Raw genomic sequence first — 23,129 nt, 5'->3', positions numbered from 1 at the left:
ACACTCCTGCGGCTTCACCTGATCCCTCCATTCCTCTGGCTCCATTGGGCTCCTCTCTCCCTCCAGCTCCACCTTGGTCCTCTGTTGCTCCAGCTTCACCACTGTCAATTGGCCTCCTGGAGTAATCAGCCCTTCCTCCACCATGGCTCCTCCCTCCACTGGCTCCATCGTGGGCCGCATTCATGGCTGCGGTCTTGGTCCTACCTGGCTCCTGCTCCCTTCTGTATTCTCCCTGGCTCCTCCCACTGTCTTCGCCACCCTGGCTCCTCCCTCTGTCTGATCTGCCATGGTTCCTCCTGATCCCTCCATGGTTCCTCTCTCTGTTGTCGCCACCCTGCGTTCATCATCATCTTGGATTGTTTGGTTTTTCATCATCTTGGATTATTTTGTGTTATTGCATTTAATTGTTCTTTGTGATGTTGATTTTGAATTTCAAAACACAGGGAAACACAAGTAGTATACACAAATATAATAACTGGCAACTGAGAGAACTAAACAAGGATAATTTATACAAATGCAAGAGAGGAACTAATGACTTAATTAATTATACACAGGTGAACTGAATAAACTAATCAAGGGAGCTAAGGTAAACTAGGCCATCAAACAAAACATCAAACAACAAGAGCATGACATAACCTCCTCTTCTACAATTCTATATAAAAAAGCCATTAACAGGGTAGTTCATTCAAAAATTAAGACTCATCATGTAACAAATTGGGATGCACACTCTTGTAAAAAAAAAAAGTTTCGTTCATTGTATTAAATGTGTATTGTATTTCAAATTCTAAAAATATCATTTTAAAAAATGATTTGCAGATTGGCATATTAATGGCAAAAAAGGCACTTAAGTGTCTTTTAGAATTTAGGCCACTTTAAGTGTATTTTAGTTTACCCTAAATGATTTTTAGTACAGTAGATTTAAACTATAATACTTTTTAGTTTGATTGCTTATTACCCTCATTACATCTCGTTTGCACTCAAGTATATCGTTTTAAAGTATATTATTTACGTAACAATTATTATTTTAAAAGTATGCTAAATTGTTCTTCATTTTCACATGGGCCATATGCTAGTTTACGTGACTCATGCTGTATGCCCTGTCCCAGTTGGCTCAATCATGTACACCTGCAGCCCATTTGTCATTTTACATTTCAGAAAGGTGATCACAAGCACTCCCTTTGCGGCCGTTATGTGCCCTTCACTTTTGCTGAGCCTGCGCTGAGGTGAGCACCACAGCAGAAACATCCTGCCATGATGCGGGTCAGGTCCTGTCCCTTCTCCCATGATGCAGCAAGCCCTGCCTGCTTGCTGCTGAGGGTGGTCCCCTGTGAAGGCTGCGCAGGCCCCACAACAGCCTGGGACAGCAACAAGGCATGCAGAATGGCCCTTTCATGGGAAGGTGACACCGCCTGCTCGTCTGCAGGCTACTAAGAACCCACAAAAGGCTTCCAAGCAGTCCTGAGATGGGAGACCCAGGGAAGGAGGGGAGCCCACTGACCTGCTAATGCCAGGCTTGGGGTCAAGCTTCCCTCCTGCAGGAGGGATGAGAGGAGAGCAATGTCCATTGGCCATTCCTCTCAAATATTTCCAGGGCTCCTAAAGCATATGGCATCCTTATCCGTGGTAACACCTCTTGGTTTGAAGCCAGAATCTCTAGATGGGCATGGTGCCACAGCACACATCATGTGGCCATCACACCAGAGTGCTGTTGTACTTTCAGACCTAGGACAGACCCTTGATTTCTGTGGGCAGGTGTTACCCTAGAACAGGCATCCAGATGCATCATAGTAACAACAGATGCTTCCAGGGCAGGTTGGGGCACGGCTGCAATGGCACATCAATTGCCTAGAGTTGTTGACTGTGATTCTAGCCTTGAAGAGGTTTTGACCAATGACTCAAAGCAAGCATATGTTGGTCTGGATGGACAACACAGCAACAGCAGCTTATATCAAACATCAGGGGGCCATTCACAAGTATGTGTTTCCCCCAGTGAGCCTCATTGCACACGTTGTGCAAAATCAGGGAGGACAAGGAACAAGTCCTCATGGTTGTGCCGTATTGACCCCATTATACCTAGTTCTCATAGATCACCCTAATAGCGTCAGCCCCTGAGGAAGGACCTTCTTTCTCAGAGGCAGGGCACAAATTGACATTCACGCCTAAACCTCTTGAACCTCCGTGTCTGTTCCCTGGATGGGACAAGGAGGAATTCAGAGGTATATCACCAGCAGTGATTGACACGGTCACTCAAGCTAGAGGTCCCTCTACTATGCAGTTATATGCCCTGAAGTGGTGCCTGTTCATTAATTGGTGTTATTCTAGGGGGAAGACCCTTGGAGATGTGGTATTGAATCAGTGCTTTCCTTCCTTCCAGGAGGACCTGGACAGTCACCTATCTCTGTCTACTTTAAAGTTGTATGTGGCTGCAATAGTAGCAAATTATGACAATGTGGATGGGAGGTCAGTGGGAAATCATCTCATTATTGAATTCCTGAAAGGTGTGCAAAGATTAAATCATCAGAGACTGTGCCTCATCAGCTCTTGGGATCTCTCAGTGGTCTTATGGGCCTTACAGAGATATGTTTAAGCCTTTGGAGTCAGTTGAGCTTAGTGCCCTCTCCATGTAGATAGCCCACCTGACTATGCTCACTTCTGTCTAGCGGGTGGGGGATCTGCAAGATTTGCTAATTTATCTGGACCAAACGTTTCAGACAGTCTGAACTGCTCTTTGTCTGCTTTGGAGGACAGCAGAGGGGGAAGGCTGTCCTCCCAAAAATAATTGTCAATTGAATTGTTGATGAAAAATTCCTATCATATCAAGCCCATGGTTTACAATGCCCCTTAGGAGTAAGGGTGCACTCAACCAGGGGAGTTGAGGCCTCTTTAGTGAATGGTGCATCAATAGCAGACATTTGCAAAGCTGTGGTCTGGGCCAGAGCATGTGAGCGGAGTGGAGCGGTGAGAATCTCCGCTCATTGCTCACGGAACTGTTCACCCCTCCGCTCCCCCGCTCAAAGCTACATCAGGCCGCTCCGCTCATTATCGCTCAGCACTCAACGCAGTTTGCTTCGCGCTCCACTCAAATCGCCCCCCGCTCGCTCCAAAAAAGAAAAAAAATCTATATATGACTTTTAGCTTAGACCACAGCCTTACCTCCTAAAGAACTAATGAGCAACATTTTTCAAATAGAAATGTTTTATTTAAAATTACAAATGACAAATTAGTCACAAAAATTCCTATAAAGTTAAACGAATAAATGGGCCTAATAATATAAATAAAAATTATATAAACAAAAATATAAATAAACCTTTTAAAAGTAAATGAACTATTAGGCCAACATTCTTATAACTGAACTTTTGCGCAGCGCGCAGGATTAAAATTTAAATTGGCTTATATCAATTGTACAAAAAAAAAAACTGCTGTAAAATTTAAACGAATAAATGGGCCTAATAATATAAATAAAAATTATATAAACAAAAAATATACATAAACGTTTTAAAAGTAAATTAACTATTAGGCCAACATTCTTATAAATGAACTTTTGCGCAGCGCACAGGATTAAATTTTAAATTGGCTTATATCAATTGTACGAAAAAAAAAAAACTGCTGTAAAATTAAACGAATTAATGGGCCTAATTATATAAATAAATCACTGTTAGTTCGTTTTTTAATAGTACACCTGTATGATTTCTCGTTTTCTTTTTTGAAGTACTTTTTGAACTCCATTATTGAGCCGAGTTTTGAATGAAAATAGTCTGTTGATGACAGTAAAAGACAGATGGATTCTGGGTCAGGCTTGACTGAGCATGCTTCAGACTCGTGGTGAGCGGAGCGAAATTGGAGCGGGAAATAGAGCGACGCTCCGTCCTTTTAAAAATGCCGCTCTGCGCTCAGTCTAAGACCCGCCCGCTCGCGCTCCCCGCTCGCTCCTGCTCCACTCCGCTCACATGCTCTGGTCTGGGCTACTCCCAATACCACTGCAAGATTTTATAATTTGCGCATAATTTATTATTTGAGCTTGGTTTTGTCTCGAGTTCTGGGTACAAACAGATGAATTCAGATGACTGGTAGAGTGTAGAGCTTGAATGCATTGCCTTTTCACTTTCTGAGGGGATGACATGCACTCTTTAGGTCCAGTTCCAAGTTTTCCTTGAGTGATGAAGCCTGGACCACCCTTCTCCAGCATTAAAAGCACAACTATGGTGGATGAGTTATGCAGAAGAACTTATAACCAGACCCATTACCTTTGGTATAAAACTTAGGTGAGCCCTCGTATTTGGGTTAATGTTCCATATGTAGTGAATCCCTATCGGTGGTCCCATATGTGTATTCTTCCACTGTTTGGTTTCCCTAACGTGAAATCTGTGTCTTCCCCCATAGTGTTACTTTCTCATTAGAAGAATAATACTTTCTCAATGAAAACAACCTGATATATTCAGCTTTTTAAAATGTGTAATTGTTTTAAGATTTTTAGAAAAGGCTATATACAGCTGAGACATCTTTACGTGGTATTGATAAATCTTTTAGAGGTGAAGGAGACATGAGGTCATGCTTCCTGGTTGTTGGCAGGTTGCAAAGAGGTGAGGTGCACTTGTTATTTGACATGCTTGCTTGTCAGCATTTGTGCCACCTTGGATTTGTAATGCAATTCAGCTAGTTGTGGTGTTCAGCATAGGGACCTCTAGTGTTGGAATTTCATTCGCCAATTTCATTGGCCTTTTCCATTCCTGTGTCCTTGGTTGTCTTGGTTACTAATTTGTTAATTGATTAGCCCCACATTTACTTGTTTTACCCTTCATGTAAGGTGTTTCTTAATTTGAAGGCTGTGTCCTAGCCCATGTCCACACGTCCACAGGTATTTTTATAAACTGAGTTTTTCCTTCTTCCATTTAAAAGAAAAATCTCCGTCCACACGAGAACGCAAACTCATGCTATGATGCACTGTCAAGAGCATTCCAAACCAACAGGTGGCAATATAATCTCAACCGTAAAGCCATGTTGGCCAATCAGAAGCCTGAAAAAGTTTCCAGTAGGTGGAGGCTATGACGTCACAAGACAAAAACGCCGGTTTTGCTATCTACATGATAACACTGCAACCAGAGTTTTTGAAAAACTTCACCCTGGCAGGCATTTTCAAAAATGTTTTGTTTCAGTGACCTGGTGCTGTGTTTGCGTGTGGACGAACAGCCAAACCGCGTAGAAAAAGCTGCGGTTTTAAAAATAACCGCATTCGTGTGGACAGGGCCCTAGTAAGGCTGACTATCTTGGCTGCCATGTCATCAAGACAGCCTTCATTTCACATCCTTCATTTGGCTTATTTTAAAGAATGCATCAAGCGCATCCTTTGTGTTCTCCAATCACCCATAATACTTTGCACAAAATACATTTCATGAACAATAATTATTGGAAAATTAATGAACTCTGAGTTCAATAAGCTTCAGTATGCAATGCAAAACAAAAAATCATTTTCGAGATATAGGCAGATGTTTTGCTTTCATTTTGTTAAAAATTAATCACATAATGTTAAGCTATCCATAATGTAAACCAGGGAAACAACACAGATGGTTGTTACCTGCATTGCATTAATTGAAAGTTAATATAAAGATTTTGTAATATAAAATATTTTCCCACAATTAATGTAAATAGTATTGTCATGCTGTGACCGTAGGGAAGAAACATTATTAGATGCATCTTATAATAGCATCTCATTCTTGTGTTTATTACTGAGGAGGACTGTAGTCTCACTAGGATGCAGCCTTCCAATTGAAAACCACCTGTAGTCTGTGTGTATGTTTACGTTGCACTCAAAACCGCATACTTCCCTACTATATAGTATACAAAAAGCAGTAGGCGAGCGAATAAGTATGTTTGAACTCTGAGTATTCATAAAAGAGTAGACGAGAATCACCTGGCTGGTGCACTAATTCTCGCAAGATTCTCATTAAGATGTTAAATTGCTGAAGGTGAAAGATACAAGACAGTATTTGTGATTTTTCTGTAAAAACACATTTTATTATGATATAGTGAACACGGGAGCTCATGTACCATCTCCAAAGTGAATTTTCATAAACCATATACATCTTAAAGATGATTACTAAATGTATATTTAATATGTGTCAGGAAAATGTTCAAAAAGAATTACAGATGGGCACAACTAATAGACATGAACTTGACATCGGAGTGATGTATGTGCGCTAGTAGGCTATGCAGTAGAATTCACTGTTGTCAACACTGCTTACATTATTTGAATGTAATGTAAATAAATACATCTACATAGAGTAACTAAACATACCTTATCGGTTTTATTTGTTTTTTTAGTACTGTTGATCAATTGAGGAACATTTGTATTGGATACCTCAACTACCAGCTAAATCCCAAAGGTAACGTTAACTTGACTTTTGTCTGGATGTAACAGGGACAGATGAGACACTAGAGTGACTAATGAAGGAATGCTGAGATCAAAGAAAGGCTTTGAGTGAGTACACTACAAAAATGATTAAAACCTCTTTTAAATCTTAAGTTGTATTTTATTTGAATTATTGTAATTTCAAACAGAGTTATTACAGCACTTTTCTTATTCTTGATTCCTGTATTGCAAGGGGAAAAAAACACTCATTGTTCTCTTTCTCTGTATCATTGTATCTACACTGGTGAACTTTTTTATTTATACCAAACAAGGCCATAATCATATCTAGAACATTACAGTACATTATTGTTTTGAGTAAAATATTAAGACCAGACCCCTATGGTAATGGTAAAAGAACTTAATAAATAATAAGATTTTTTATTTTTTTGTAAAGTAATCAATCTGAACTGCAAATAATATTTGTAGCTATTTTAAAATATGCCCAACTTTCAATTCAAAACGGCAGATTTTTTCCTTTTAGAACATTAAAACTGCTCAAGTAATTTCAGTGGTAGGCTATGATTCATATTCGTGTATTAAACTCCTCATAACACGCAAACTCCCCGTGATAGCGCGCAAATATTTCTGCCCATTTTTGCTCACTGTCAGCCTCTGCTTTTCTGCAACAGACTGAAGCCTCCGTGTAAATTCAGTGCACCTTACATTGAGCTAATAAAATAAATATGCTGTAATTTTCTGGAGTTATTTTATGATTGTTTGGGCTGTCTCGAGCTATAGCTTAAATTTCTCAAAATATAGTCAGCTTCAGATTAGTTTTAATCTATGCACAAAAAAATAACATAATCTTTATCTAATTCTAATTGGGTGGGCAAGACAGTCATTTGGGTGGGCTCAGCCCACCCCTGCCCATTCCTGGAGCCGGCCCTGAGCAACACAAGTGTTGAACAGCAATGAGGCAAGCAAATAATGACTGAATTTATATGTTTGGTTAACTACCACTAACTAACAATTTAAACCCCCCAAATAGAAATTGTATGAAATATATCTATGCATTTATATTATAATAGTACCTTGAAGAAATAAACTTGAAGAAATAAGCAGCTATATTAAGCATTTGTGCCCAAGAGACAAAAAATTACATTTGGCAGACACCTTTATCTGAAGTGACTTACAGTGCTCTTATTACAGGGATCACAATCCCCCTGCAGCAACCTGGAGTAAAGAGCCTTGCTCTAGGACACAACCAGTGGTGACGACTGCAGAGATCGAACCATTAACCTTCTGCTTACCAGCTCAGTGCTTTAGCCCACTGCAGACAACATGAAATGTACAACGTTTTACTCCATGTAAATGTTTTACAGGTAGTTGTGCTCATGGAGAGCAGCACACAGATGTTTAGAGCAAACTTCAAGATTGTGTGGTTCAGGGGCATCATCGTGGTCTTCCTCATCATCTCTGTGCACTCAGGCAAAGACAGCCTCGATGTCCCTTTCCCATCCATGATCAGATTCAGTCTGACTGCAGCAATAAGGGTCGTGATGGACAGCAGAGACAGGCGAAGGTGGACAAGGTGGTCAGTTGCTTCATCAAAATAAAGCTGCATTGTTTGCTGGTTTTACAGCTGCAAAGAATGCAATAATACAAAATTGGTGTACTCCTCACATGTGCAAAAACATTTTTGATTCACAGCCTCCTTAAAATAGTGACTTATGAATATACAACAGCACAAATGAACAGGGATAAACCCAGCACCGATGCATATCAATGTTTTTCTTCCAAATTTTTGGATTATATAAAGGAATGACTTTAAAAAGTTATTTCAAATTGTAAAAATATTGATATGTCTGTTGCTCCCCCTTCCCTGTTTTGTTTGTTTGAATAAATGTTGTTTTGTTGAATTAAAAACAATAAAAAAGTTGATCACAAAAAATAATAATGACTGCTGACTTTTTTGACAGTTGTCCAAAAGACGACCATTGACACCTTGTTCAAGGAGGGCAAGACACAAAAGGTCATTGCAAAAGAGGTTGGCTGTTCACAGAGCTCTGTGTCCAAGCACATTAATAGAGAGGCGAGGTCTTCAAGCAGCTGCCCGACGTCTCCTTTGTGCAGACATTGCAAACGCTGAGGAAAACTGTACTGGGTAGGGTTGTAGAGTTACTGATGTGTTATATGTTGCATATATTTGGCAAAATGCCCCATCTACATTTATTTTTCTATCTGACTAATGAGTTTATGGTCACCAAATATGTTTTTCTGAGGTAAATGTGATGTTATGTGACATTGTTTACAAGGCGTTATATTGACATCTTTGCACAGCTGAAACACTAATTGAGCGATTACATGAGACAAGATATGGATTCTAAAGTTGTACATTACTCTTTCTTTTAACTTACCTTTGTTTGTTTAGTAATGCTTATTTTTACCTAAACTGGTATTAATGTGGAGGAGATGATCAGTTCACAAGCTCTTCACACTGCTGCGACTGTTGATCGAGGCACTACAGCGATCTGTCACTCCACATTAAACAGTGCCAAAACGGCAATACAATGGACAGAATTTGAAATCTGAGACTTTGTTTTGTATTATGAGTATTTGTTTAATTTTATTATTGAGATTTATTGGATGTGATTTTGCATTAAACGTTCCGTCCATTAACTGAAAACAGGCTAGACTAATCAATTCTTTGGATTTAGGAATCGATACCATTCCGTAAAAATGAGATTTGATTAATATCGAGATATCTATATTTCTTACCCAGCCCTACAAAACAATGTGTTCCTTGGAGACGTAGCAGTTCTGCTGTTTGTTCTATTCTCTCTCTCTCTCTCTCTCTCTTTTGACAGAGCAAAACTGAATTTTGTGTCTGAGAGTTACTAAGTATCTCATATGATGACCTCTGCAGTTGTAAGACACTGTGTAAACACATTCAACTCTGAAAACATGTCTCAAGAGCCCTTTGTTTTGTTCATCACTTCACCTCACTAACAAAAATATAAAGGTGGTTCCTCAAACTTAAATTGTAATGATGGTAGGAAAATCAATTCTTACAGAAATTTGAGGTCAGGGCTTTATACCCAGTTTGTGCTTTATTGACTCAGCTACTTACTATTGTAAGTCATATTCTGTAATTGAAATCCATAAAAATATGCAGCGGTTGAACATTAATCCTTCTCGCAACAAACTAGTTTTGTACTGTTTCTATTGTGATGTCATGTGATTCTTCCCCAGAGGAAGTCTTTATGAAGGCACCATGATCTTTGGAAATGACAATAATGTCCAATTGAAGAAAAGAACGTTTTTATACCATTCACTATGTACAGAAGCCTCACATTACTGGGCCATCATTTAATATGCAGATTTGGTGCTCTAGAAACATTTCATGAATGCTGAAAACAGTTTGTAGTGAGCAAGTAATACTTCCATGAAGCAATATATGCTAAAGACAGCATGTTCCTAGGAGACATTGATTTCTTAAACACAGTTGTACTAATAAATATAGGAATAGTATAACAGGTGATGCAGGTAAAAAGCTTAGGACCAGTGTATTTAGAGTTGGAATAAAGTTTGGCGTGTTTGGGAAATATACTGTTTAAATAAAGTAAAAGAGGCTATATTTAAAATGTTTCATGGTATATGCAGCTAAAAGTGTGTTAGAGATTTAATCTGGATATTGATTTATTCCTGCGATTTGTTTGCTCAATGGAAAAGGAGTCTATATTATCCATTTATTTTGTAATTGTGTTTACAAATGATTTTTTTTATTTTTTTGGGGTGGATGTGGAAAATGTAATTAGAAGGAAAACATATTACATTCAAGTTAAATAATTTTGATATGTATGTAGTATTCAAATGAATGTAATAACTTTTCTTGTACATCTTTTTATTATTTTGGGAACATTTCACATACAAGGTCAGTGTCCTAGCCAAATTTCATCAAATTTCTTCAGGAGACTTAAGGACTACTGCACCAGTTTGGAGAACATTGTTAATAAAAAAGAAAACAAGACTTGTAATATTTTTACAAATATACAGTTGTTGATTACTGAGTAAATGGTTTGCACATTACTGTTGTATATTTTGTTCTGGTTAATTTTAAGAAAAGAAGAAGAATTAGAAGAACCGGCACGCAGCGCTGCATGAAGTTGAACACACCTACTGGTACCACAACATGATCGCTGTACCACCTGACCACTGCAGATTCATTTTGCAGTTGATAGTGTCATCATAGAAATGCACAATCCTCTCGTAATTAGGCTAGCTTAATTATTATGACATGTTGTGAACGCAGCATTCAGCTCATCCAACCCCAATCAAACACACCTGAACAAGCTAATCAAGGCATTTCAGATTACTAGAAAGCAACAGGCAGGTGAGTTTGATCAGGGTTGGAATTGACCTGTTCTCCTTGGATCTTTAAAACCCCATTTTACAGAGGTTGATATTGCAGCAAAACGTATTTGTTTAGTTTTGTGCACTTTGCTGTTGGCTTCTCCTGATGCACCAATTCAGTGCATTTTCCAGCAGAGATCACAGGCCGGGAGGATGACAGCTCGAGTGTATTTCTCGTTGATTGCTGTTTTATCGTGTCTGTTTGGATACTTGAGCATAACTCATGCCATTCAAAGAAGATCTACAGGTGAGAAGATCTGTTGCTTTCATTACACAGCCTGAAGTAATGCAGAAATAAGTGACTCTCAGTCTCTGAAAGTAACTAACACAGTTTACGAATGAGTAGTAGGTTTTAAAACACTTGATTTGAAGCGGACAAATGTCAAATTTGTATTTAGGTTTGAGACCCATTGTGAAACCCCTGATTTACAAATGCTGAAACCACACTACCTGGCCTCCCCTAATGATCCTCTTGAATTCTCTAGTGGATGGTTTATGTCCGGCAAGGCTGACGGTCGTGCCGTCCCATCGAGGATGTTCTTCTGATGAAGACTGCCCTGGAGGACACAAATGCTGTCGATTTGACTGTGGGCCTGTTTGCGTACTACCTGTTTTCAGTGAGTTTCCATTAATAATGGATGCTAGGACTAAAAAAAAATACCTCCCATAATGCATTGAATTCAATGCAAGTTTTAGAGACTTTGCCTTCTGTTGTTCTCCTCTAAAGTAGGTTTGAATTAATCCCTTAGGATAGTTTTAAGCACAGGATGGCTTTACAAAATAAAGCAGAATAATACTTCGAACAGTGGTTCTCAATTCCAGTCCTGGGAACCCCCTTCTCTGCATGTTTTGTGTGTCTCCCTTATTTGATGATGAAACATGCAAAATGTGCAGCGCAAGGGGTCCCCAGGACTGGAATTGAGAACCACTGACTTGGAATATAATTCACTCTGTAGGTAAAACTTGTTATTCATGCTTTGAGTGTTTTGTGTTGTGTATATTGAAGTGGCATATTGTCTATATTGGGATGGCGAACTCCGGTCCTGGAGAGGCGCAGCCCTGCAGAGTTCAGCTCTAACCCAAATTAAAGCTCACCTACCTGTAGCTTTCTAATAACCCTTCAGACCTTGATTAGATTGTTCAGGTGTGTTTGATTAGGGTTGAAGCAAAACTCTGCAGGGCTGCGACTCCAGGACCAACGTTCGCCAGCCCTGGTCTATATGCACAAACTAAAGCTGACTATCTGTGTTCAAGCAGTGAAGCCGGGTCAATGTCCCATACCGGAGATGATTCCACTGTGTGCTGAAAGCTGTTTCAATGATGGCCAGTGTCCTGGCACACAGAAATGTTGCCCAACCACCAGTGGCTTTGCATGCAGTGAACCACGTGGTCAGGGAAGAGGTCAGGCAAGTTGCCAGGGAAGAGGTATTGGCCAGGGAAGCGGACTGGGAAGTGGTATTGGCCAGGGAAGCGGTTATGGTCAGGGTTATGGCGCTGGAATGGGAAGCGGACAGGGCCAGGGAAGCGGCGCTGGAATGGGAAGCGGTTATGGTCAGGGTTATGGCGCTGGAATGGGAAGCGGCGCGGGCCAGGGAAGCGGCGCTGGAATGGGAAGCGGTTATGGCGCTGGAATGGGGAGTGGAATGGGAAGCGGCGTGGGCCAGGGAAGCGGCGCTGGAATGGGAAGTGGAATGGGAAGCGGTTATGGTCAGGGTTATGGAGTTGGAATGGGAGGGTGCGTGGGCCAGGGAAGCGGCACTGGAATGGGAAGTGGAATGGGAAGCGGTTATGGTCAGGGTTATGGCGCTGGAATGGGAAGTGGAATGGGAAGCGGCACAGGAATGGGAAGTGGAATGGGAAGCGGTTATGGTCAGGGTTATGGCGCTGGAATGGGGAGCGGCGCGGGCCAGGGAAGCGGAGCTGGAATGGGAAGTGGAATGGGAATGGGAAGCGGCACAGGAATGGGAAGTGGAATGGGAAGCGGCGCAGGAATGGGAAGCGGCGCAGGAATGGGAAGCGGCGCAGGAATGGGAAGTGGACGGCGCAGGAATGGGAAGCGGCGCAGGAATGGGAAGTGGAATGGGAAGTGGAATGGGAAGCGGCGCAGGAATGGGAAGCGGCGCAGGAATGGGAAGCGGCGCAGGAATGGGAAGCGGCGCAGGAATGGGAAGCGGCGCAGGAATGGGAAGCGGCGATGGAATGGGAAGTGGAATGGGAAGTGGAATGGGAAGTGGTGCAGGAATGGGAAGTGGAATGGGAAGTGGAATGGGAAGCGGCGCAGGAATGGGAAGCGGCGCAGGAATGGGAAGCGGCGCAGGAATGGGAAGTGGAATGGGAAGCGGCGCAGGAATGGGAAGTGGAATGGGAAGCGGCGCAGGAATGGGAAGCGGCGCAGGAATGGGAAGTGGAATGGGAAGTGGAATGGGAAGCGGCGCAGGAATGGGAAGCGGCGCAGGAATGGGAAGCGGAATGGGAAGCGGCGCAGGAATGGGAAGCGGAATGGGAAGTGGGCGCAGGAATGGGAAGTGAATGGGAAGCGGCGCAGGAATGGGAAGCGGAATGGGAAGCGGCGCAGGAATGGGAAGCGGAATGGGAAGTGGCGCAGGAATGGGAAGCGGAATGGGAAGCGGCGCAGGAATGGGAAGCGGAATGGGAAGCGGAATGGGAATTGGCGCAGGAATGGGAAGCGGCGCAGGAATGGGAAGCGGCGCAGGAATGGGAAGCGGCGCAGGAATGGGAAGCGGCGCAGGAATGGGAAGCGGCGCAGGAATGGGAAGCGGACAGGGCCAGGGAAGCGGCGCAGGAATGGGAAGCGGAGCTGGAATGGGAAGTGGAATGGGAAGCGGCGCAGGAATGGGAAGCGGAATGGGAAGTGGTGCAGGAATGGGAAGTGGAATGGGAAGTGGAATGGGAAGCGGCGCAGGAATGGGAAGTGGAATGGGAAGTGGTGCAGGAATGGGAAGTGGAATGGGAAGCGGACAGGGCCAGGGAAGCGGCGCAGGAATGGGAAGTGGAATGGGAAGCGGTGCAGGAATGGGAAGTGGAATGGGAAGCGGCGCAGGAATGGGAAGTGGAATGGGAAGCGGCGCAGGAATGGGAAGCGGCGCAGGAATGGGAAGCGGCGCTGGAATGGGAAGTGGAATGGGAAGCGGCGTGGGCCAGGGAAGCGGCGTGGGCCAGGGAAGCGGCATGGGAAGTGGAATGGGAAGCGGACAGGGCCAGGGAAGTGGCGCTGGAATGGGAAGTGGAATTGGAAGCGGCGCTGGAATGGGAAGTGGAATGGGAAGCGGCGCGGGCCAGGGAAGCGGCGCTGGAATGGGAAGCGGCGCTGGAATGGGAGGTGGAATGGGAAGCGGCGCTGGAATGGGAAGTGGAATGGGAAGCGGCGCTGGAATGGGAAGTGGAATGGGAAGCGGCGCTGGAATGGGAAGTGGAATGGGAAGCGGCGCTGGAATGGGAAGTGGAATGGGAAGCGGCGCGGGCCAGGGAAGCGGCGCGGGAAGTGGAATGGGAATTGGCGCGGGCCAGGGAAGTGGAGCTGGAATGGGAAGCGGACAGGGCCAGGGAAGTGGCACTGGAATGGGAAGTGGAATGGGAAGCGGCGCTGGAATGGGAAGCGGCGCTGGAATGGGAAGCGGCGCTGGAATGGGAGCTGGAATGGGAAGCGGCGCTGGAATGGGAAGCGGCGCGGGCCAGGGAAGCGGCGCGGGCCAGGGAAGCGGCGCTGGAATGGGAAGCGGCGCGGGCCAGGGAAGCGGCGCTGGAATGGGAAGCGGCGCGGGCCAGGGAAGCGGGCGCTGGAGTGGGAAGCGGCGCTGGAGTGGGAAGCGGCGCTGGAGTGGGAAGCGGCGCTGGAATGGGAGCTGGAACGGGAAGCGGCGCTGGAATGGGAAGCGGCGCGGGCCAGGGAAGCGGCGCTGGAATGGGAAGCGGCGCTGGAATGGGAAGCGGCGCTGGAATGGGAAGCGGCGCGGGCCAGGGAAGCGGCGCTGGAATGGGAAGCGGCGCGGGCCAGGGAAGCGGAGCTGGAATGGGAAGTGGAATGGGAAGCGGCGCAGGGAATGGGAAGCGGCGCAGGCCATGGGAAGTGGAATGGGAAGCGGCGCTGGAATGGGAAAGCGGCGCAGGCAATGGGAAGTGGAATGGGAAGCGGCGCTGGAATGGGAAGCGGCGCTGGAATGGGAGCTGGAATGGGAAGCGGCGCGGGCCAGGGAAGCGGAGCTGGAATGGGAAGCGGCGCGGGCCAGGGAAGCGGAGCTGGAATGGAAGCGGCGCGGGCCAGGGAAGCGGAGCTGGAATGGGAAGCGGCGCGGGCCAGGGAAGCGGAGCTGGAATGGGAAGCGGCGCGGGCCTGGGAGGTGGAATGGGAAGCGGCGCTGGAATGGGAAGCGGCGCTGGAATGGGAGGTGGAATGGGAAGCGGCGCTGGAATGGGAAGCGGCGCGGGCCAGGGAAGTGGAATTGGAAGCGGCGCTGGAATGGGAAGCGGCGCGGGCCAGGGAAGCGGAGCTGGAATGGGAAGCGGCGCGGGCCAGGGAAGCGGAGCTGGAATGGGAAGCGGCGCGGGCCAGGGAAGCGGAGCTGGAGTGGGAAGCGGCGCGGGAAGGGAAGCGGAGCAGGGGAATGGGAAGCGGCGCGGGCCACGGAAGCGGAGCTGGAATGGGAAGCGGCGCGGGACGGGAAGCGGAGCTGGAATGGGAAGCGGCGGGGCCAGGGAAGCGGAGCTGGGGAAGCGGAGCTGGAATGGGAAGTGGGAATGGGAAGCGGTGCGGGCCAGGGACAGGGCCTGGGAATGGGGCGCAGGAATGGGAAGCGGCGCGGGCCAGGGAAGCGGCTCTGGAACGGGAAGCGGACAGGGTAAGGGAAGCGGCGCAGGAACGGGAAGCGGCGCAGGAACGGGAAGCGGACAGGGAAGCGGACAGGGCAAGGGTAGCGGACAGGGCAAGGGTAGCGGCGCAGGAACGGGAAGCGGACAGGGCCTGGGAAGCGGCGCAGGAACGGGAAGCGGACAGGGCCAGGGAAGCGGCGCAGGAACGGGAAGTGGCCAGGGAAGCGGCAAGGGTAGCGGAAAGGGCAAGGGTAGCGGCGCAGGAATGGGAAGCGGACAGGGCCAGGGAAGCGGCGCAGGAACGGGAAGCGGACAGGGCCAGGGAAGCGGCGCAGGAACGGGAAGCGGACAGGGCCAGGGAAGCGGCGCTGGAACGGGAAGCGGACAAGGCCAGGGAAGCGGCGCTGGAACGGGAAGCGGCGCTGGAACGGGAAGTGGACAGGGAAGCGGCGCTGGAATGGGAAGCGGCGCAGGAATGGGAAGCGGCGCGGGCCAGGGGAAGTGGACAGGGAATGGGAAGCGGCGATGGAATGGGAAGTGGAATGGGAAGTGGTGCAGGAATGGGAAGTGGAATGGGAAGCGGCGCAGGAATGGGAAGTGGAATGGGAAGCGGCGCGGGCCAGGGAAGCGGCATGGGAAGTGGACAGGGCCAGGGAAGTGGCGCTGGAATGGGAAGCGGCGCTGGAATGGGAAGTGGAATGGGAAGCGGTACAGGAATGGGAAGTGGAATGGGAAGTGGTGCAGGAATGGGAAGTGGAATGGGAAGCGGCGTGGGCCAGGGAAGCGGCGCAGGAACGGGAAGCGGACAGGGCCAGGGAAGCGGCGCAGGAATGGGAAGCGGCGCTGGAATGGGAAGCGGCGCTGGAATGGGAAGTGGACAGGGCCAGGGAAGCGGCGCAGGAATGGGAAGCGGCGCAGGAATGGGAAGTGGAATGGGAAGCGGCGCAGGAATGGGAAGTGGAATGGGAAGTGGAATGGGCCAGGGAAGCGGCGCAGGAATGGGAAGCGGACAGGGCCAGGGAAGCGGCGCAGGAATGGGAAGCGGCGCAGGAATGGGAAGCGGACAGGGCCAGGGAAGCGGCGCAGGAATGGGAAGCGGACAGGGCCAGGGAAGCGGCGCAGGAATGGGAAGCGGCGCAGGAATGGGAAGCGGCGCGGGCCAGGGAAGTGGCGCTGGAATGGGAAGCGGCGATGGAATGGGAAGTGGAATGGGAAGCGGAGCTGGAATGGGAAGTGGAATGGGAAGCGGAGCTGGAATGGGAAGCGGCGTGGGCCAGGGAAGCGGCGCAGGAATGGGAAGCGGACAGGGCCAGGGAAGCGGCGCAGGAATGGGAAGCGGCGCGGGAATGGGAAGCGGACAGGGCCAGGGAAGCGGCGCAGGAATGGGAAGCGGCGCAGGAATGGGAAGTGGAATGGGAAGCGGTGCAGGAATGGGAAGTGGAATGGGAAGCGGCGTGGGCCAGGGAAGCGGCGCAGGAATGGGAAGCGGACAGGGCCAGGGAAGCGGCGCAGGAATGGGAAGCGGCGCAGGAATGTGGAAAGGGACAGCGGCGCAGGAAGCGGCGCAGGAATGGGAAGCGGACAGGGCCAGGGAAGCGGCGTGGAATGGGAAGCGGCGGCGCAGGAATGGGAAGTGGAATGGGAAGCGGCGCAGGAATGGGAAGCGGAATGGGAAGCGGCGCAGGAATGGGAAGCGGCGCAGGAATGGGAAGTGGAATGGGAAGCGGCGTGGGCCAGGGAAGCGGCGCAGGAATGGGAAGCGGACAGGGCCAGGGAAGCGGCGCAGGAATGGGAAGTGGAATGGGAAGGGAAGCGGACAGGGCCAGGGAAGCGGCGCGGGAATGGGAAGCGGCGTGGAATGGGAAGCGGCGCTGGCCAGGGAAGCGGCGCAGGAATGGGAGCGGCGGAATGGGAAGCGGCGCTGGCCAGGGAAGCGGCGCGGGAATGGGAAGCGGAGCTGGAATGGGAAGCGGCGCGGGCCAGGGAAGCGGAGCTGGAATGGGAAGTGGAATGGGAAGCGGCGCGGGCCAGGGAAGCGGCTCTGGAACGGGAAGCGGCGCTGGAATGGGAAGCGGGCGCGGGCCAGGGAAGCGGCGCAGGAATGGGAAGCGGAGACAGGGAATGGGAAGGGCGCAGGAATGGGAAGCGGCGCAGGAATGGGAAGCGGACAGGGCCAGGGAAGCGGCGCAGGAATGGGAAGTGGAATGGGAAGCGGCGTGGGCCAGGGAAGCGGCATGGGCCAGGGAAGCGGTGCTGGTCAGGGTAGCGGTTATGGTCAGGGAAGCGGGCAGGGATGTGGTCAAGGAAGTGGTCGGCGATGTGGCCAAGGTCAATGATGTGCTCAGGGAAATGGTTATGGGAGGTTTGCATAATACTTTCTGGATATCTTTTCAATTCAGTGCTTTATTCATATGGCATGTTTTTCCCTGTTTGCTCAAACAGTTTAGAAAGATTTTCTGTCTCCCCTACTACCACCTCAAATAAAAATAATTGCTTGACTGAAGAGTTGGGGTTTTTTGGTATCATTTGGCTGTTTTCTCACAACTGCTCTCTGGCGCCAGTGCTTGAAGTTCCTCTCCCTGAGACCTGGACATTTAGCAAAGTATTAGCTTTTTTTTTTTTTTTTTTTTTTTTTTTTTTTTTTCTAAAGCTGAATTGGCTGCAGCCATTACTCCAGTCAGAAATAATTTTAAATCATACTTATGACCGCCATCAATTCGTAGCAGTGAATAAAGAGGTATCATATCGATCACAAGTGCAGTATGGAGTACCGCAAGGCTCAGTACTAGGGCCGTTACTCTTCACTCTTTACATGTTACCCTTGGGAAATATCATCAGGAAACATGGTGTTAGCTTTCACTGTTAAGCTTTGTGGCCCAGCGAAACATACCAATTTGAAAAACTAACGGAATACATAGTCAATATAAAAAAAACTGGATGACGAGTAATTTCTTACTGCTAAATTCTGAAAAAAAAAACAGGTGTTAACCCTCTGAAGTCGATTAACGCATGTATGCATTTTGAGCCATTTTCTCCTGATAATCCCAAAAAGAACTTAAACTACACTTTCAGTTTTGATCGTACAGATAAGAGCACTACATCAATCGAATCTGTAAAGGGTCTCTTTTTTTTTTTTTTTTTTTTTTTTTGTATAGAGACAAAACTTTGTGCGCTTATAAAATAAAGATGAAAAAACAAGGTGTGCTGTCTGCAGCCTTTGTCTGCGCTGATCTTCATTTACAAACACGTCATTAAAATGAACACTAACTCAGTGAATACTAAACGAAGAGACATGAGATATCTATAGAAAGCCTGACGAAAACAAATATTCTGTGATAAAGTAATCCATATGAAACAACGTGATGTCCGTTTTTCACGTCTCCCTTCATTATCTTCTAATGTGACCACGCCCCCGCGCTGAACGCGCTATTCAGATTCTAATGTTTCACTAAAGCCTGCGGCTTGAATACGCCCACACAACAGAAGACAACGCAGCGAGATTGTTCAAATTTTTTTTATTTTACTGTTTGCTTCACAAAGAGAGGAATAAGACATAATTCACCCCAAAAAGATGTGATGTGGTTGAGGATTTGAGATTTGGATTTCCTCAGAAAAAAAAGAATGAAGCTCTTTATTCAGCAGAGATCATAAACATGAGTAAGTCTCTTTTTATTTATATACTTGTACTAGTTTTCACATAACGTGTAAACATTTTACTAGTTAGACTTTTTCCATCAATAATTCCTGACTAAATGTATAAAGTGAAATATTATGAAGATTCAATAACAATATACACTAATATACCATTCAAAAGCTTGATGTAAATAATATAAATGTAACAAATGAATGTAACTGTAACAAATGTAACAAACAATGCTGTTCTTTCAATTTATCCCCCATAAAAAAAACTTGAAAAAAAAATATTCTCAGCTTTTTTCAACATTAATAATAATAATAATAATAATTATAATGATAATAATAACAATAAATGTTTTTTTGTAGAAAATAAGATTGTTAAAAGGATTTCTGAAGGATTGTGTGACTGGAGTAATGATGCAAAAAATTCAGTTTGAAAGTCAGCTTTGATTGTTCCTAATAAACTGTTTAACTGCACTCACAAGTGAATATTAAATTGTGTTATGGGATAATTAAATATATTCTAAATAAACTTAAACTTAAAATTATATACATTTATTTTGTCCTCACATTCTTTCTTGTAACTCTTCCCTCTCAGTCTCACAGCTGACTGAATGGCTCATTATGCAGCTCATTATACAGGCCTTTGTCTGCTCAGGTGTGAATCACAATGATATTCATGATAGATGACGCCTACTCGCATATGACTTTTACCAACAAAAACTGTCTTAGAAAATTTTAATCAATATATTGTTTTCTGTAAGTGAGTAAACAAGATGATTTTCACATCATTTAGAAAGAAAAATTCTAGGCTACAAGCTCCAGTTCTCAAAAGTCCCGGGAACCAATGTTCTGTATGTGTTTTACTGCCTTATTCAAGTGATTTATGTGTAGTATAGGTTACCAGCCACCAGTTTTTCCTAGTCTGGAATCTGAAGTCACGGTCCCCTCCGCTCACGCCTTCGTCCAGAGGTGCCACCGCACATGGACCAGCACACGTGAGACTCTGCTCCAGGTGGGGGCGTGCACTGAGGCTAAGGCCGATCGCTACCGGTCAAGGCCTCCCATATACGTTGTGGGTCAAAAATGTGGCTTTCTACCAAGAACATTCCGCTCCATTCCGTTTCCAACAAGTTAGCTCCCAAATTTATTGGCCCGTTCCCTGTCACCAAGATTATTAGTCCGGTGACCGTCTGACTCAAACTTCCTCAGGCGTACAGGAGAATTCACCACGCCTTTCATGTATCAAAAATCAAACCCATGTTTTACTCTCGTATTAATCCGCCCGGGATCGCCCGTCCGTGTTCTTTTTAGCTTTCTGTTCATCAAAGTATCCTAAACAAACTTTCACAGGTTCCAAAAAATATTAAGCATCAAAACTGTTTCCAGCGCTGGTAATAAATCAATATATTAGAATGATCTCTCAAGAATCAAATGACTCTGAAAACTGGAGTAACAGCTGATGAAAATTCTGATTTGCATCACTGAATTGAATTACATTTTAAAGTATATTAATTATGTATTATATGTGTATAAATAACCCCTGACACGGAGAAGAGTGAAAACTCCTCACACGACGGTTAAGTTAATGAACATCTGAACATAACGAACCAAATGCACATTGATAGTTCTTCTTCCATCTGTTCTGCAAAATGTAAACAAATGTATATTTCTGCAAGTGTAAATATTGTGGAAAAATCAATATTAACTGTGTCTAAGCTAAGACATTTCAGCTTATGTGGGTTTGGAGGGTATTCATTTCATACTCTGTGACAGCTTATTTAATGTAAAAATGATACATTGTATTTAATTTATAAGTTACACGTACAACAAACTGGTAATGTCATAGTGGTATCATGTACTGTAATCGAATGTAGCCTAAGTTTACCTGTTGAACCATAGACAGCACACGCTGTGTTCATCTAATAAAGATCTTCATCACTAGCAAGCAATAGCCATTGCAAATTTGCTTTCAACTGACTGTGGATCCAAAGCCATGTCTTCAACGCTCTTGATGTTCTTAAACTTTCTGTTCTTAAACTTTCTGTTCTTAAACTTTCTGTTACAACTTTCTGAGACTGCATGCCCATTGTACGTGGCCCCCAGCCGGTGGTGGAGGCATCCATGTAAACCACAGCATGCCTGGGGATCTGTTCTAGGGATACCCCTGCCCAGAGGAATGCAAGATCTGACCACAGGGTGAAGGTTTGGCGACAGGCCAGTGTAACTTGGACCCGGTGAGTGCCGCGCTTCCACGCCCACCTCGAGACTTGGCCATAAAGCCAGTGCTGGAGCGGTCTCATATGTAATAGGTAGAGCAGTGTAAGTGCTGCTGTGGCCGCCATATTACCCGAGGACCTTCGGAAAATTTTCAGTGGGACCGCTGTCCTACCCTTGAATGTATTCAAGCAGGTTAGCACCAACTGCCCACGTTCCTCGATGAGGCATGCTGTCTGTTTGACCGAATCCAACTCCATACAGAGAAAAGAGATCCTCTGCATCCTGGAGAGTTTGCTCTTTTCCCTATTGACACGAAGGCCCAACAGGCTGAGGTGCTGGAGCACCAAGTCCCTATGCTCCCACAACTGATCTCGAGACTGTGCTAGTATAAGCCAATCATAGAGATAGTTGAGAACGTGAACACCTAACTCTCTGAGGGGAGCCAGATCCCCCTCTGTGACTTTCGTGAAGACACGGGAAGACAGGGACAAGCCGAAGGGCAGGACTTTGTACTGATATGCACGCCCTTCAAACGTGAACTGCAGAAATGGTCTGTGGTGCAGAAGGATCGACACATGAATGTACGCATCCTTCAGGTCGATCGCTGCAAGCCAATCTTGGGGATGGATGCACCCGAAGATGCGTTCCTGTGCCAACATCTTGAACGGTAACCAATTTAGGGCCCAGTTCAAAACTCGCAGATCCAAGATCAGCCATAACCCACTGCCTTTCTTGGGTACAGTGAGTAAGGGCTATAAAACCCCTACCTCATATCGGCTGGAGGGATTGGCTCCATCGCATCCTTCGCCAGTAGGACTGCCCACAGAACAGGAGCATCTGCCACCTTCACTGTAGTGAAGGGGATACTGCTGAACTTGGGGGGACACCAGGCGAACTGAATTGCATAGCTGAGGCTGATGGTCCGCAGAAGCCACTGAGACAGGCTGGGTAGTGCTGACCAGGCACCCAGAAACCGTATAAATGGGAACAGTTGAACCACAGCCGTACCCGCAGTGGGGCAGCGAGGTGGAACACAGGGACCCAACTCGGGCAGCTTGTGAGTTGGCTGGAGAGGGGTCTGAGTGTGGGGTGCAAGGGTTACCTGGTTCCACAGGTTGGCAGAGGGTGCATGAGTAGGGCTTTTGTTGTCACTCTCTAACCAACCATTGCTGCCATCTGGCGAAGGAGGAGGATAAGTGAGGTCCGGTGTTTGGCCGTCTGCACCTCTCCGTGCCCTCCTAGCACCCAGAGATAGAGAAAAATCGCTCTCTTGTCAAGATTTTCAGATTCTCCACCCAGTCCTCCTCTAGGGGAAGGAGAGGTGCCTTCACCATTCCCCAAAAAGCAGCTTCCTCTCTCTCTGGGTCACACGTCCCAGGGCCTCTTGCTCTTCCGCTCACCACTAGGTTTGATGGGGGCCAGGACAGGTGGGGCGGCCTGCCTACGCCCAGCTCCACGGCACCACTTGCTGTGGGGCTGCTGCGGAAGAAGGCCAGTCGGGGACACAGGGGCATTAAGGAACCAAACTTTGTCAATGTCCCTCATAACGACCAGACACTCCTGGAGGAAACAGAGCTTAGCGCGCAGCTCCGAGACGGTCATCCGAGCCGCAACTGGTAGACAGTCCAAGGAGATGAAGAGAGGTGTAATATGAGCTCTTTTGGGCTCGATGAAGACCAGTTGTGCT

At 46.5% G+C, this 23,129-nt stretch overlaps 1 protein-coding gene across 1 annotated transcript; it reads left to right on the top strand.

The window, feature by feature from the left end:
* Nucleotides 1–10,840: 10,840 nt before the first annotated feature.
* Nucleotides 10,841–17,602, top strand: LOC122146548 (fibroin heavy chain-like; the record flags this gene model as incomplete). The annotated part of the gene is made up of 13 exons (XM_042765765.1): nt 10,841–11,006; nt 11,245–11,376; nt 12,017–12,310; nt 12,629–12,784; nt 13,305–13,450; nt 14,697–14,796; nt 14,879–15,010; nt 15,052–15,424; nt 15,478–15,524; nt 15,562–16,087; nt 16,137–17,120; nt 17,200–17,388; nt 17,491–17,602. Coding segments are annotated over exons 1-13 (3,285 nt in total), but the record flags the coding sequence as incomplete, so codon positions are not given.
* Between the last annotated feature and the right edge of the window lie 5,527 nt (nt 17,603–23,129).

Source organism: Cyprinus carpio, chromosome A11 (assembly GCF_018340385.1).
Source record: "Cyprinus carpio isolate SPL01 chromosome A11, ASM1834038v1, whole genome shotgun sequence".
NCBI classification, from domain to species: Eukaryota; Metazoa; Chordata; class Actinopteri; order Cypriniformes; family Cyprinidae; genus Cyprinus; species Cyprinus carpio.
This window is presented reverse-complemented; position numbering and strand designations above follow the sequence as displayed.